Below are 15960 nucleotides of genomic sequence, written 5' to 3'. Positions count from 1 at the left end.
CAGGAGGTGGGGAATTTGGGAGGTAATTAGGTCATGAGCACAGAGCCTTCAGGAATGGGATTAGTGCCTCTGTAAGAGACACAGATCAAAGTCTACGGTATTCTTATTATAGCAACCCAATCTGACTAAGACATGCATCAAGAATGTTTTGCCTCAGATAATTATTTCTCCTTCTTTTTTATTACTACTTTGTATAATAATCATAATATACCAGAATAAAAATAACAGCTAGCACTTATATAGCACTTATACTGTACCGGGCAGTATTATGAGCACTTTATTCTTATTTGGTTAATGTATATGCCCACTAATGAGACACTATTTCAGTAGCTTTTCATGGATGAAGAAACTGAGGCAAAGAGAGGTTAAGTATTTTCCAAAGTCACAAGGTAAATGGCAAAGCTGGGGTTTGAACTCAGAGATTTTGATTACAGAATTCATTCCCTAACCACTGTGATATGCCGCCTCCCTAAATGGCGGGGGAAGCCCCCTGAAATTTTCCAAAGGTATTTTTATAACTTAATAATCAACAAAAAAGTTCTTATTACACCCAAAAAGAATTTGCCTCAATCAAAAAGAACGTAGGTTCCGCCTGGTTCTTTTTTATTTCTTACATTTAATCTATTGAAAACATTAAGCAGCTTGCCACAAAAATCTTCATGCAATTGGATTTTGCTGATTACATTCCCAGGTGTCATTTGAAAGCTTTCACCATTTTATTTCTTGTAAACTGGTAGTTAAATCTGGAGACTTTATCAGATTCAGGTTTTGTATTTGCTTTTGAATTTTTTTGATTATTTTTTTCCCCCCAAAGGCATTGAGAAAGCAAGACTTCTTGGATAGTGCTGTATTTTTATATCAGAAGGCACAAAAAGAAAAAAGTAATACTAGAAAGTCAAGTATATATTTCTAGTATTTTTTCCTTATCTATTCAATTTGGTTCTCTAAGCACACTTCTCTTCATTTCTACAAACATTTAATTAAGAAAGCTTTTGAAACATACAAAAATAGAATGATGAACTCTCACGAATACTTAACCACCTGCCCAAGCCAATATTAACCTCCTGTCCAGGCTAGTCTACTATCCTCATTCCATATTATTTTGAAATAAATTCCCAGTATCATAATTCATCAGCAAATATATCAATATGTACTTAAAGATCAAGTGCTTCTAAAAAACATAACCACAACACTATTATCACACCTAAAAATGAATGTATATTTAATACCAAATATCTAGGCAATGGTCAAATTTCCAATCATCTGTTAAATGTATCTTCAAGGGTTTCTTTGAATCAGGATCCAAATTAGCACCACATACAGTGATTGTTGATCTGTTTATTAAATTTCTCAATCAATATTAATTAGTGGTTCTCAATCAAGGTGATTTTGCCTTAGGACAACTGACAATTTATGAAGACATATTTAATTCTGTCACAACTAGAGCGGTGCTACTGGAATCTAATGAGTATAGGTCAGGTAAGCTTCTAAATATCCTACAACAAACACGACAGTCCCCACTACAACAAAAAAATTATCTAATCAAAAATGTTATTAGTGCCGTGGCTGAGAAACCCTGATTCCCTAGGTTCCACCTGGTTATTTTTTATTTCTTACACTTAATTTATTGAAAATATTAAGCAGCTTGCCATGAAAATCTTCATGCAGTTGGATTTTGCTAATTACATCCCCAGGTGTCATTTGAAAGGTTTCACCATCCTTTATTTCTTGTAAACTGTCAGTTAAATCTACAGACTTGATCAGAGTCAGGTTTTTTATTTGCTTTTGGGCTTTCTTGATTGTTTATGGGTTTTTTTTTTGTTCCTTTCTTAAGGCATGGGGGAGGAAAGACTACTTCTTGGATAGTGCTGTATTTTTCTATCAGGAGGCACATAATGCCTAACCAGGTGTTCTTTTTAGACATCTAACAGCCACTCAGCTGGGCCTTGATGCCTAGATCCATAACTTATCAGGGATTGCAAAATGGTAATATTTCAACATAAACATTCTTTCTTCACTCATTAGCTGGAAAATTACTCCAATATGAACAAACTTCTCATCTATTATTTGATTACCTAGTAACAGAGTTTATATAGAAAAGGCAGAATCAGTTGTTAAAATGAGTTGGCTTCCTAGACTCCTCCAGTAGTAACAAATTAGGTTCATTTGTAGTAGTAGTAGCAGTGGTCATCGTTGTCTTATAAATTCATGGATTTAGATATGATTGATACATATCAATCTACTGAAGTTACTCTTATTAATACTCAAGTTCCATATCTTAGCCAGCCAGTGGTGGCATCTTCAAGTTGGAACCTGAAACATGACCCAATCTTAATGGTTTCTGATTAGTAGTTTGCTATCAATTCCAAGCTTAGATTCAGGCCTAGAATCAGGCATTTCCACAAGGAACCAGTTCTTTTAAGTAGGTAGCTGTCATCTTTTTGTTTTTTTAGTTCTGGAACATTTACTGTCTAATTTAAAAAATATTATCAATCATTTTTCATTGGGTTCTCTCTCCTGAAATTCTTATTATTTGAATTTAGGCATGTTTCTCTCTTCTCTATATTATTTAACTTTAATATTTTCTACTTCTTAATTTCCTTCTTGTCTCCTTGGAAGTTTTAAAACCAGCTCTCATAATTAATTTGTAAATTCTTCTGCAGTTTGGTTTTAACAAATCTACTACTGTTCCATCTTATATGTTCTCCAGTATTGTGTTTGAAAGAGAGTTAATGGCCTGTGCTGGTTCTACATCCTGTCATCTTTATTATTTTTTTCAAAAACATATATTTAAGTGTGCTTCATGTTTAAAAATGTAAAAATCTAATCTTAGTTTAAAAAAACTTTAGCTTTCATTATAAAAAGTTAAAGATAAAATATATAAGAAATAAAAGCAATAACTATATCATCACATAGTAGAACATGTATTCTCTTCAAGATTTTATTTACATTTTAAAATCCTAGTTAGAAAAATAGATACTATATACAAAGTTTGATGTTGCACGTTTACTTAAATGTTTATCACAGGGGTCTTCATATATGGCTATTTTTCAAAATAAAATGCTCAAACTAATTTTAATGTGCTTAGTGCAGTGCCTGAAACACATAAGTTCGATATAATTGTTTATTATATCATAAATGGTTTATCTCATTACTAAGTCAAAATTAAAATGTACCATTTTCTTCCTGTAGCACATTGTAGTGGTTTCTAATTTCTGCAATTACAGTCAATGATGTATGTTCAGCACCTCTTATCCTAAACGTTCAAATTATTTCCTTAGGAAAAATTTCTAGAAATGAGATTCACAGGTTACAGGGTATAAATGCTTGCCTAATAATTTCCACTAATTCAGTAATTATAAAGTATCATTTGGATTAAAATGTGTATTCCTTTGAACATTAGCCAGATTACATACTTTCAAACATCTACTACTCAAATTTCCTTTTGTATAATAAAAGCATGACAGTTGAATGGGTAATTGCTATTAGTTCAGTGATGACATTTCATTTTTATCCTCATTATTAATTATTCTTTTATTATTATACAGGGACCATCTATACTTTTAAAATGTGTTTTCACTCACAGTAACTGGAAGTCTATAACATTTTAAGTTTGAATTAATAAATATTGCCAAATTATTTTAAATCATGATTCTAGCTATACTGATACAGTAATAATCTTTGACTTTCAGATGTACCTTTCCTTGCCTTGCCTAAATTTGCCCTTCTTTGTTAATATAAACTCAAGGGTCTTCACATTTTTTCCCTCCTTTTTGAACTTACTTTAAGTTTGTCATTAAAGAGAATCATTCTGGGTGTGATACTTCAATAGCAGGATTTCAGACTCCTGAAATGTCACAGACTAAAAAATGTTCCTTAGTTATATTTTTTAACTGCTGATATGTTAAGTATTCTCAAAATTTGATGCTTTTCAAATTCTATATTCTATAATTTTCAAACTCAGAACACAAATATTATATATGTGTGTGTGTGTATATATATATTCCTGTTACACACACACACACACACACACACACACACACACACCAGACCAATGTTGCAGAGGTATATGTCTCTAAATGGGGATGAGGGTGGAGAAAAGGAGATAAAGAGAAAGATAGAGACTGATTCACCTTGAATCTCATTGTAACTTCAGCCAGTAATATTGTTATATATAATGGTATATTACTTAGTACTTATAGAAGCAATTAGCTCTTAGTCCTGAGTCTATGGCTAAATAGTTAAGTAGTTGTTTTTTCTTTTATCGCACTCATTTTTATTTACTTTTTTTTCAGGTTACTGTTTTCTTAATATATAATGGTTTTAGATATTTTTGTGGTACATGCCACATTTTAATACCTGTATGCAATGTATAATGATCAAATCGGGCTAACTGGGATATAAGTGATTTCTGAAGAAGTCTTTTAACCTATTTCTCTACACATTACCATAGAAATCTGGAATTAGACTTAATCTCTATAATCCCCCAGCACTAAAATCCTAATGATTTGTTTGCAAATCTATATTCTAAGATGTTTTTAACTAAAAAAGATTCCTTAAATTTCTGAATCTCAAAAGAATACAGTGCTATGCAGAGAACAGATACTGTCAAATAACTATTGGCTGGTTGACTCTAAACAGATTGAACAAATAAAAACCTTTTTCTGCATAGTGTAGTAATAGAATTTAATTCCCGAGGAAACAGCATTTTAATGTCTCATCAAATCCAATAAATCAGAGTTCTACCTATGGCAAAACATAAATATATTTTAAAAATATACTTACCAATATATCCTGGCCAACATGCTGCTTTCCCTTTTCTTCTTGTGGTCCTAATATCAATTTCCCAGTAGAAAAATAAGGTGTATCCAATGTCTTATAAACCTTCAACTCACCATGCTTAACAAAAAATTGATATGTATCTCGTGGCTTTATAAGATCTAGGAGTAAAACAGTAATACAAATACAAAACAAAAGCAATATTATTGGTCAGTGATATAACATATACACATACATATAATAAAGTTATTTCTGGATATAAATTTGCCTTAGAGAGACAGAACTGATTCAGATCAATAATGGAGATAGAATGCCAGAGGTCAAATCGTGTCTGTCTTAAAAGCTGTATGACCTTAGTCAAGTTACTTAAGCTCTCTCTCGCTGTGCCTCAATTTCCTTTTCAGTAAAATGAAATTAATAATAGGTTCTTCTATTCGATGTTAATGAGCTGCTGTGAATATCAATGAGTTAATGTGTGTAAACTATTTAAAATATTGTCTGGCACAAAGTAAGCACTGTTAGTTCCAGCTGAATAAAAATAATGGCAGTATTATGGTAACTAAGAAAACAAAATTAGCTGAGATACAAAAAAGAATTTCCTATTTTTGAAGTTTAAAATAAACCACAAACGCATCATCACCATGCCAACAGATTTTTTTGTCCTGCTTGACTGATGCTAATTTTTATTAGGTAAAATTTGTGAGAAACCAGAGTTCTAATGGTTGTTCATAAATTACTATCTCACTTACAAAAATTTCCATTACTTAACAAACATTTCCAGATCTATAATTAATAAATTATTCTGTCATCAACCTCTGATTCTATTTCCCAGGATATTTGGGAATGTTAGTGATCCTATAGACTACATGATACAGAAACAAATATATAGTCGATTCAAGAAACAAATAAAAAAATGAACTCCTAACAATACTCACAATAACCTGGCAGAGTACAACAATGCTTTCAGTTAAGACACTAAACAAAACTCCATACTTCTTTGCTCTGTTGCCAAATAAATAATCTGAATATAAAGATAACTTTGCAAAGATGTTAAGATACGAAATCTATTTTCATAGTCCAAATTTTAATTAGGAGTACAATTACCACCTTTCTTTTTTTAAAAAAAAAAACTATTTATTATTACTTTTTTTGAGACAGAGTGTTGCTCTGCATGTCCAGGCTGGAGTGCAGTGGCGTGATCTCGGCTCATTGCAATCTCTGCCTCCCAGGTTGAAGCAACTCTCCTGTCTCAGTCTCCTGAGTAGCAGGGACTATAAGCACGCACCAACAGGCCTGGCTACCATTACCACCTTTCTGATTTGACCTTCTCCTCTGATTTAGAAAAAATAGCCCTTAGCACTCAATGGTGCAGTCGTAACAGTTATTGAAATATTTAAATATTTGTGTGTGTGTGTGTATATATATACATGTAATATATATATATATATGTATATATAAATATATATACACAGTGTATGTGTGTATATATATATATGTACACACACACACACACACATATATGTAGCCTGGTTGGTAAATAGCTGAGTAATCCATAAACTCCCACCTCACTATAGCCCAACCCTTGGAGATCTTCCATGACCTGCTAGACTAAAATATTTAATGTCTATCCAATACAGGAGGAGACTTCCAGGACTTTGCACCAGCTTTAAGCTTAAAGCTGGCATTTGCATTTGTACAACTGATTGATGCCTTTGCTAGTCAACCTCACAAAGGATTCATATCCCAGGTAACATTACTGCCATCTGTAGGCCCAAAAGTTTATCTGTGCCCTACCCACAATCCCTGCCTGGGCTCATGGTAAGAGGATCCTTGAGTCTGCCAACTATCTATAATTCCCTATAAACAGCCTCTGTCCCCATGTGTCCTCCTGGTCAAAGAAGGCCTAGAACCTGTTGGGGGAGACAACATTCCTGATTATAGCACTTGTGCCCTAGAGGACAAGTCCAAGGTGTTAAGTGTATCCTAGAGGCTGTCTGACATCAATATTCCCCCACAGTTGTCTTCATATAGCCTGCTTATTAGAATTAGATTCTCTTCTGGACTTTAGCACTGAAAGAACTGGGGAGAGAAAGGGAAAGTAGACAGGCCAATCATCAAGCAAGCAATGTTTTCTTACAAGTTGTTTAATTAAGTATTTTCAATAACAGCCCTGATCTTACCCATGAGAATAATCTCTCTTGTTTCTGGGTCCTTTACCCTCGTTGGCTGCAAAGGATCTCCAAGAGGAATATCTAGATTTACCTTTAAGCTAGTCTCTGCAAAAGAAATACCATTGAAATACAAACTACTTAAAATTATTCTCAATTATAAAAGATGTTCAGTACAAAATATAGGTATACAGAAGTTATAAAAGAAAACTGTCAAAAGCACAAGTCTCTTCCTATTTATAAGCACTCTGATATATAAAAATTCAAATTTAAAACCCATAATAATTTAACATAAAAGCAAACACCCTAAACTTTCTATTTTTTGTAAGCCTACAATGTGTAAACTCAAACTCCTGCATCATCAAGGAATTAATATTTTGCATAATCTTTAAGAGAAAGAGGTATATAATACACTTTAGAAATGTCTATTTTAACCATCATTTGGGCATAGGAAAGGTAGGTTTCATTTGACTAGGCAATTTAATCATGAAGAGATTTATACTTTTTTAAAAATAAAATTAGCTTACTTTCCATTTGGAAGAAAGTAGACATTAAAAAATCAATTTTACCTATAGTATTATTTCTGAAGTTTTTGGAAGTAAATTTCATATTTTGCAAAGAGCTTCTTCTCAAAGTACTCCTATTTAAATTAAAACCTAAAAGTTACTTTCATAAATAAGTTCATACTTCTTTCATTGTTATCAAGACAGATCCTTTTCTTATTAGCTCTTTTGTCGACTTTTCCAGTGTTTTCTTTTGCCTTCCTTTTAGATGGTACTGTGTCTGGAGAGAGTATTCCACTAACCACGAATCCTCCTGAAATTTAACAAAAAAAGGAAAATATACACAGGAAAGAGAAAAGCATGAAACAAAACTCCTTAAATTGAATATGGCACCTTTCCTTTCAAAGAATCAAAAGAATATATATGTCTGCAGCTAATCGTTGAAATAACACAAAACCAACCCATTTCATTATGTCTCTACCACCCTAAATCAGAAGCTGATAAAACAGGATTAGATGATGAAACATAATTAGATGGGCTCTGTTGCTCACCTGAAATCAATAGTCATCAGTGTAGGCTTTAAAAAAAAGGAGCGGGGAGGCTAGCAATGAACTATTTATAGAAATCCACATGCCTTTAGTCCTTTGACTTAGATATATCCATCAAAGAAAGAAATACAGCCAGGCACGGTGGCTGACATCTGTAATCTCAGCACTTTGAGAGGCCAAAGCAGGAAGACTGCTTGAGCTCATGAGATAGAGACCAGCCTAGACAAAATAGCTAGGCCTCAATCTCTACAAAAATAAGAAAATAACTCTAAGATTAAAATTATACTTTCCTGCCCACCCTACATTACTTTGTAGAAATCTATGAGAAAATGGAAAATGGTTAACAGGAATAATAATGGAAACTACTTTACCTTTACCAGTTATAATTTTCTCATGTTCTAATCTAATACTTTATATTATCCAATTAGAAATCTTGTCTGATAATACAGGAATAACAACACACAGCTACCAAAGAGAAAATACCAGCATCTCTACATTAATCAGACAAAAATGAATTGAAATCCTATTATCAAAATCTCGGGCGTGACGATTAAGTAAAGTAATGTATATAAACATGTAGTGCAATGTCTGGCACACAGTAAACAAATTTTTTACTGATAGACATTATAGCATAAACTAAGTTTTACCTGATGGCCTTCCTTGATAATCTATTCGCTCCCCTCGCCAGTACTCCAAAGGTTTCAAACGTATTCTCTTGGTCCTGCGAACATTTGGTGTGTTGGAGGGCAATACTATAAAAAGGGATTAGACAAAAGTGTATACATATGTTTTTTAGTTAATGGCACTTGGCAGTGGAAAGACTATCTTTTAGAAAACGAATGCTTTATTTTTTAGAACATAAATATTTTTCTAGACAAAAGACTAGAAAAACAAAACATATATTTATGCTAATAATTAAAGAAATGCCAATGGAAAAACAGGCTACCAAATCGGCAAATATTTAAAAATTTAATAATGCCCAGTGTTGACAATGTTAAATGTACACTCCTCTGAACAATGCAAAGTTCTGTATATTAAATTGAGTTTGTTGGATGTATCTTTAAATTCCCATGTTCTTACCTATTTTTTGTTTGCTAGAGCTATCCTGAAGCTAACAGGAAGTTGCCTACTGCTCTTAGGCATAATGCTTAATGTTCCTCTCTGTAAACACTGAAGCTCCTGATCAGGAACATTTTTATTTCCTTTTCCCTACTCCTGATTCATCATTTCACTCCAAGACAAGCATTAAGTATCAAGAGTCTCTCATCACACAGGCTCACAAAATACTGACATGATCTAAATTCTTGAGTGAGGCAATGAGAAAAAGCGTCACTCCTACTGGTAATCTCTAAGTATAAGTGCAAGAACACTCACAGCCTCAAATAAAGAGAGAAACCTTAAAAGCCACCCAACATTACAGAAAGGTGGGAACATGTATCTTGACTGGCAAATATCTCTTTGGGAACCATGGATTGTTAATCTTTACATGGGCCTCTCCACGAGTTCCCCAGTTCACAGCTTTGTCTACTTGCTACCCTAGCTACTGCTTTGTTTAGGAGTCAACTGGATTAAAGTGGAAGCAGCTGCTGTCAAGGAAGCCATCTACCAGGTAGTTACAGTTTCTTTGATAAAATCCTCCACACTAGCTTCATAGATAAGACAGGATCATGCCCCCTTACTACGGGAGAAAAAGTGAGAAGGCAACAGAATTCATAAATGGACAATAGACTAACTCAGTGGCTTGTGGTGACTTAATATGAAATTCATAAAAACTGAGTATGTAATTTTAAGCTATCTATCTACCAATTAATCCAAGTAATTGTATTTCTCCTCCTTAAGAAAAAATTAAGTGTTTTTAGAAGCAAACTTAATCAAAGTATTTTTCTCAATAAAAATATTAAAAGAGAAAATATTCTTACTTAATTTGTGATGGATTCTGTTCTTTGGTATCACTTTAGATTGTTTTACTCTTGAGTCATCTACAAAATGCAAAAGATAATATCATGAGCAATGACTCCTAATTCCAAGTTAAGTTAAAGTTTCCCGGTCAATTTCAGTATGAGTATTTTAAATAAAATTTGACCTGATAATATATTTTATTACTCCTTTTGCTTTTCACTGCTCAGTTATAAAAATTAAGGAAAAGAAGTATTTCTGTAGACTTTGCTACAATGAACACATTGCAAGCTTGTCCAATTCACCTAATTTTGCTATATTGTTTTGTTTTGTTTCAGGCCTTTAGCAACCAGAAGCTATGGTTTTTAGTTTGTATATCTAGTGACAAGTGGAAAAGAGGGATGAAGAAAGGGTTTTACTGACCCAACCAGAAACAGAAACTAAGAACCCATGACCGTATTCTCTCCCTTGGACACCCTGGTTTGTATTCTAAAGAGTGTAACTGTTAAAAAACAAACAAACAACAACAAAGAGATTTTCTACTGCTCATGGAAAGATTAAATAAAACACTGGTGGATAAAAATGTAGGGACTGATAATGGATAAGTAATATGTTATTAATGAACTATCTGTAACTTTCTCATAAAGTTCTGAAATAGTTTAAGTGTACTGAATTTAGCAGTGTGCCAATGAGCTTAGGGGTTCTCAACTTTGGTAAAGAGCACTAAAGATGACTGTCTTCACTTCTTTCCCTTTCTATGCACAAATGTTCTATATCGAGAAGCAAAATCTCATTCCCTTCTCCTTCAATCTCTGCTCGAGTTATTGACTTGCTTAACTAATAGAATACAACAGAAGTGATGTGTGGGACTTAGAAGGCTAAGTCCTAAAGCAATCCACAGGTTCCATCTAGAAGTCTTGGGATCTCACTCTGAGGGAAGACAGCAGCAATATGAAGATTAACACAAAACTGCCATGCTGTGAAACCCAATGTGGTCACATAGAAAAGCCACATGGAGGAAAAGAGTTGCTTGGGCAACCCTCAGTGTCCCAGCTCTCCTAGCTGGGTCCAAATATATAAGTGAGGAAGTTACCTTGAATGTCCAACCCAGTTGAACTTTCAGATGACTCCAGCACCAGCAACTTGTACTTTTAAATTCATGAGCGTACTCAAGTGACAACTACCCAACTAAGCCAAGTCAATTCACAGAATCATAAAAGATAAATCAATCATTGTATTAAGCCTCTAAGTTTTAGAGTGGTTAGTTATGCAGCAATATACAACTGGACAGAATGTCCATGAAACACCTAAAGTTGTAAATACAATTTTGCATTTTTCCCCTAAAAAGTAGGTCTGAGCTTTTATCATATTCTCAAATAAATCCATGAAAAAAAAAAACAACAAAAAATTATTAAGAATGATTGAATTAGATCTTTTATAAAATTACTGGTTTGTAAGAAACTCCAGGGATCATAACATCTAATTTCCCTGTGAGAAACAGACAAATCTGTAGACATCAAAAGTAGATTAGGAGTTGCACAGGCCCAGGAAAAGGAAATGGAAGGTGGCTACTAAAGGGTAAAGGGGTTTCTTTTTGGGCATGATGAAAAGTTCTAACATCCACTACGGCAATTACTACATAACACTGATTTGCATACTGTAAGTGGACTAATTATATGGTATATGAAGTCTAATTCAATAAATCTAGTGTACCCCCTACTCCACCCCAAGCCCCACTGCCAAAAATCCCATTTCCCATGCAATCTCCACTACAAGAAGTAGAGGTCTCACCTCTGTTGGAGATTCTCCTGTGACACTGGGTCTTGGAGGGAGCGCCAGAGTCATATAAAGAACCACAGAAACAAGCAAATATACTGAGAATAATGGGAGTCAGGTTTCTCACTGAGAAGAGGTTTATAAAAATGGAAAAGGAGAAGTCTATGTTGAAATGGAAGTAGGGGTAGTAATGTGAACTTATAATAAATAAAGGCATATCCCAGAGACACTGCCAGTTCAGTTCCAGACTACTATAATAACACAGATATTGAATAAAGCAAGTCACACAGTTTTTTGGGGTTCTTTTGTTGTTTTGTTTTGGTTTTTTGAGACAAAGTCTCACTCTGTCACCCAGCCTGCATTGCAGTGGTGTGATCATGATTCATTGCAGCCTCCACTCCTGGGAGCAAATGATCCTTCTGCTTTACCCCAAGTAACCGGGACCACAGATGCACACCACCATGCCCAGCTAATTTTTTTATTTTTAGTAGAAACAGGTTTTCGGCATGTTGGCCAGGCTGGTCTCAAACTCCTGGACTCAAGTGATCTGCCTGCCTGACCTCCCAAAGTGTTGGGATTACAGTGTGAGCCACCATGCCAGGCCAAAAGTTATGTCTTTACTACATTATAGTATATTAAGTGTATAAGCGCATTAGGTCCAAAAACTCAGTGTACTATACCTTAATTTAAAAATATTTTATTATTAAAAATGCTAAAGATCAGCCAGGCATAGTAGCTCACTCCTGTAATCCCAGGACTTTGGAAGGCCCAAAAGGGCAGATCACTTGAGGCCAGAAGTTCAAGACCAGACTGGCCAACATGGCAAAACCCTGTCTCTACTAAAAATAAAAAAATTAACTGGGTGTGGTGACACACACCTTGTGATCCCAGCTACTCTTGGTGGCTGAGGCATGAGAATCACTTGAATCCAGGAGGCAAGAGGTTTCAGTGAGCTAAGATTGAAGCACTGCACTCCAGCCTGGGTAATAGAGTAAGCTTATGTCTCAAAAAATAGAAATAATAAAAAATAAAAATATCATCTGAGCTTTCAGTGAGTTTTAATCTTCTTGCTGGTAGGCTATTTTGCCTCATTGTTGATGACTGCTGACTGATGAGGCTGGTGTGTCTGTAGTAGTTTCTTAAAGCAAATCAACAATGAAGTTTCTCTGGAGCATATAAAATGCTGTTTTATAGCATTTTACCCACAGTAGAACTTCTTTCAAAACCACAGTCAAAGCTCTCTAGCCTGCCACTGTTTTTATCAACTAAGTTCACAGAATATCCTAAATCCTTTTTGGTCATTTCAAGGGTTCACAGTATATTCACCAGGAGTAGATCCCACCCACCTCAATAAATCAGTTTCTTTGTTCATTCATAAGAAGCAACTCCTCATCTGTTCAAACTTTTTCATGAAATTGCAGCAATTCAGTCTCATCTCCAGACTCCACTTCGAATTCTAGTTCCTTTGCTATTTCCACCACATCTAGTTATTTCCTTCATTGAAGTCTTGAAGCCCTCAAAATCACCCAGAAGGGTTGGAATCAACTTCTTCCAAACTTCTGGTAATAATGATATTTTGACCTCCTCCCATAAAACACAAATATTTTTAATGGCATCTAGAATAGGGAATCCTTTCCAGAGATTTTTTATTTACTTTTTCCAGACCCATCAGAGGAATCACCACTCATGGCAGCTACTGCCTTACAAAATGTACTTCTTAAATAAGACTTGAAAGTCCAAATTATTCCCTGATCCATGCATGAGCTGCAGAATGGATGCTGCGTTAGTAGGCATGACAACAACATTAATCTCCTTGTCCTTGTCCATTAGAGCTGCTGGGTGGCCTGGTGCATTGTCATGATTGTGCTGTCACCCAGGCTTTGTTGTTCTACTAATAGAGCAAAGTAGATTTAGCATAATTCTTAAGAGATCTAGGATTTCTGGAATGGTAAATAAGCACTAGCTTCAACTTAACGTCACCAGCTGTATTAGCCCTTAATAAGAGAGTCAGTTTGTCCTTGGAAGCTTTGAAGTCAAGCATTGACTTCTCCACTTGAGCTATGAAGGTCCTAGATGACACCTTTTTTCAATAAAAGGCTGTTTGATTACAGTGAACATCTGTTGTTTAGTGAAGCCACCTTCAATTATCTTAGCTGGATTTTTTGGATAACTTGCTGCAACTTCTACATCAGACCTTGCTGCTCCACCTTGCACTTTTATGTTATGAAAACAGCTTCTTTCCTTAAACCTCATGAACCAGACTCTGCTAGTTTCAAACTTTTCTTCTGCTGCTTCCCCACGTCTCTCAGCCTCTACTGAATTAAAGAAAGTTAGGGCCTTGCTCTGGATTAGACTTTGGCTTTAAAGGAATGCTGTGGCTTGTATAATCTTCAGTTCAGACCACTGAAACTTTCTCTATATCAGCAGTAAGGCAGTTTCCCTTTCTTATCATTCATGTGTTCACTGGAGTAGCACTTTTATTTTCCCTCAAGAACTTTTCCCTTGCACTCATAAATTGGCTGTTTGGTGCTAGAGGCCAAGCTTATGGACTATCTCAGTTTCTGACATGCCTTCCTCACTAAGCTTAATCATTTCTAGCTTCTGATTTAAAGTAAAAAATATGTGATTCTTTCTTTTACTTGAACACTTAGAAGCCATTGTAGGATAGGATTACTGTTGGCCTCTCAAGGAATAGGGAAGCCTGAGGAGAAGGAGAAAGATGGGGAACTGGCCAGTTGGCAGAGCAGTTAGAATACATTTATTAAGTTAACTTTCTTATGTGGGTGTGGTTTATGATGCCCCAAAACAATTGCAATAGTAACGTCAAACATCACTGATCACCATAAAAGACATAGTAATGAAAAAGTCTGAAACACTGTGAAAATTATCAAAATGTGACAGAGACACAAGGTGAGCACATGCTACTGAAAAATATGATGCCAATAAGGCTTACTCAACACAGGGTTGCCACAAACCTTCAATTTGTGAAACATGTATCTGCAAAGTACAATGACACAAAGCACACTTAAAATAAGGCATGCCTGTATAAATATAAATATACATAGAAGCTTGTATTATATATGGTGTGTACATATGTGTATGTGTATATGTGTATGTATCTATATACTATCTCTGTCCACTGAGAAAGCCTAGAAGCAATGGCATCCCAAACAAGGATCACACCAAGTGCCCAAATCTGGGTTTCTAAATGCCATCTTCCACTGAAAATAACCAGGTTTCCTGGAGCAGTACTTCATCCCAGAGCTGGAGCAGGGAAAAAAACTGGAACATCTTATGCCAAAAAACAAAGACAGTATTCATAGAATTATAACAAAAGCACACAGAGACCAGCTGAAAGAAAATCAAATGACCAAATATATCACAATGAGAGTATCACAATAAATGATCAAGATTACAGCCACATGACATAAAATATAAACCTAGTAGTCCATATTGATATAAATAAAATGAATAATGAATAAAATAACTGGCATGGCAGAGAAAAACTGGCACCAAATTAATGGGGAAGGAATAAAAGAATAGAAAATAGAAAATAATGTGGTATCATTATTAGTAGCTGATAATTCAACTGGGAGTCTTCAATGTACATTAAAGTTGGTGGATGGAGGTTTGACAAGAAACAGGTTATTAAAATAGTATCAGAATATCACTCTACAATATTTATCAATTATAAGAGAAAGGGAGTGTCTTTACAATAGAGAAACCTGGCAGACAATAATGTGAACAGGATTAACATCATGTCGACCAGGCTTGGTGGCTCACACCTGTAATCCCAGCACTTTGGGAGGTTAAGGTGGGGAGATCACTTAAGGTCAGGAGTTTGAGACCAGTCTGGCCAACAAGGTGAAAGCCTTTCTCTACTAACAACACAAAACTCAGCCGGATGTGTTGGCGCATGCCTGTAATCCCAGCTACTCAGGAGGCTAAGGCACAAGAATTGCTTGAACCCAGGAGGCAGAGGTTACAGTGAGCTGAGATCACACCACTGCACTCCAGCCTATGAGACAGAGCAAGACTCTGTCTCAAACAAACAAACAAAAAAACATCATGTAGAAGGTCAACACTGTATGCCTCCCGTGTGATGCACAAATTACAACCCCTAACTCCTAACGCTATAGTATCATTTCTGTAGTAGTACCGTCAATATGAATAGCACATATTGATCATGAGGAAACAGAAAGACCTAGGATGAAGGTCATTCTAAAGATAAGAAGGCTGTATTTTTTTTTGAGACAGTCTCACTCTATTGCCCAGGCTGGAGTGCAGTGA

The 15960-nt window shown here is 35.1% G+C and overlaps 1 protein-coding gene across 9 annotated transcripts in view; it reads right to left on the bottom strand.

Moving 5' to 3' along the window:
* Positions 1-15960, bottom strand: part of CENPC (centromere protein C) — an 81076-nt gene that overhangs the window by 16923 nt on the left and 48193 nt on the right. For 6 of the 9 annotated variants that reach the window (XR_004740907.3, XR_013533098.1, XM_054253320.2 and 3 more), the window contains 5 exons: positions 9918-9977; positions 8646-8750; positions 7635-7763; positions 6960-7055; positions 4786-4940 (listed from right to left, as the gene is read on the bottom strand). Coding sequence is in view for 6 of the 9 variants with exons in the window: in XM_054253320.2 (XP_054109295.1) it covers positions 4786-4940; positions 6960-7055; positions 7635-7763; positions 8646-8750; positions 9918-9977 (545 nt within the window). In the remaining 3 variants the exon portion in view is untranslated. Of the gene's footprint in view, positions 1-4785; positions 4941-6907; positions 7056-7516; positions 7764-8645; positions 8751-9917; positions 9978-15960 lie in introns of those variants that run through there. The other 3 variants (XM_078367141.1, XM_035293630.3, XR_013533097.1) reach the window with 2 other exon arrangements.

This window comes from Callithrix jacchus, chromosome 3, assembly GCF_049354715.1.
Source record: "Callithrix jacchus isolate 240 chromosome 3, calJac240_pri, whole genome shotgun sequence".
NCBI lineage: Eukaryota > Metazoa > Chordata > Mammalia > Primates > Cebidae > Callithrix > Callithrix jacchus.
The sequence above is the reverse complement of the archived record's forward strand: the minus strand, read 5'-3'. Positions and strand labels throughout refer to the sequence as shown.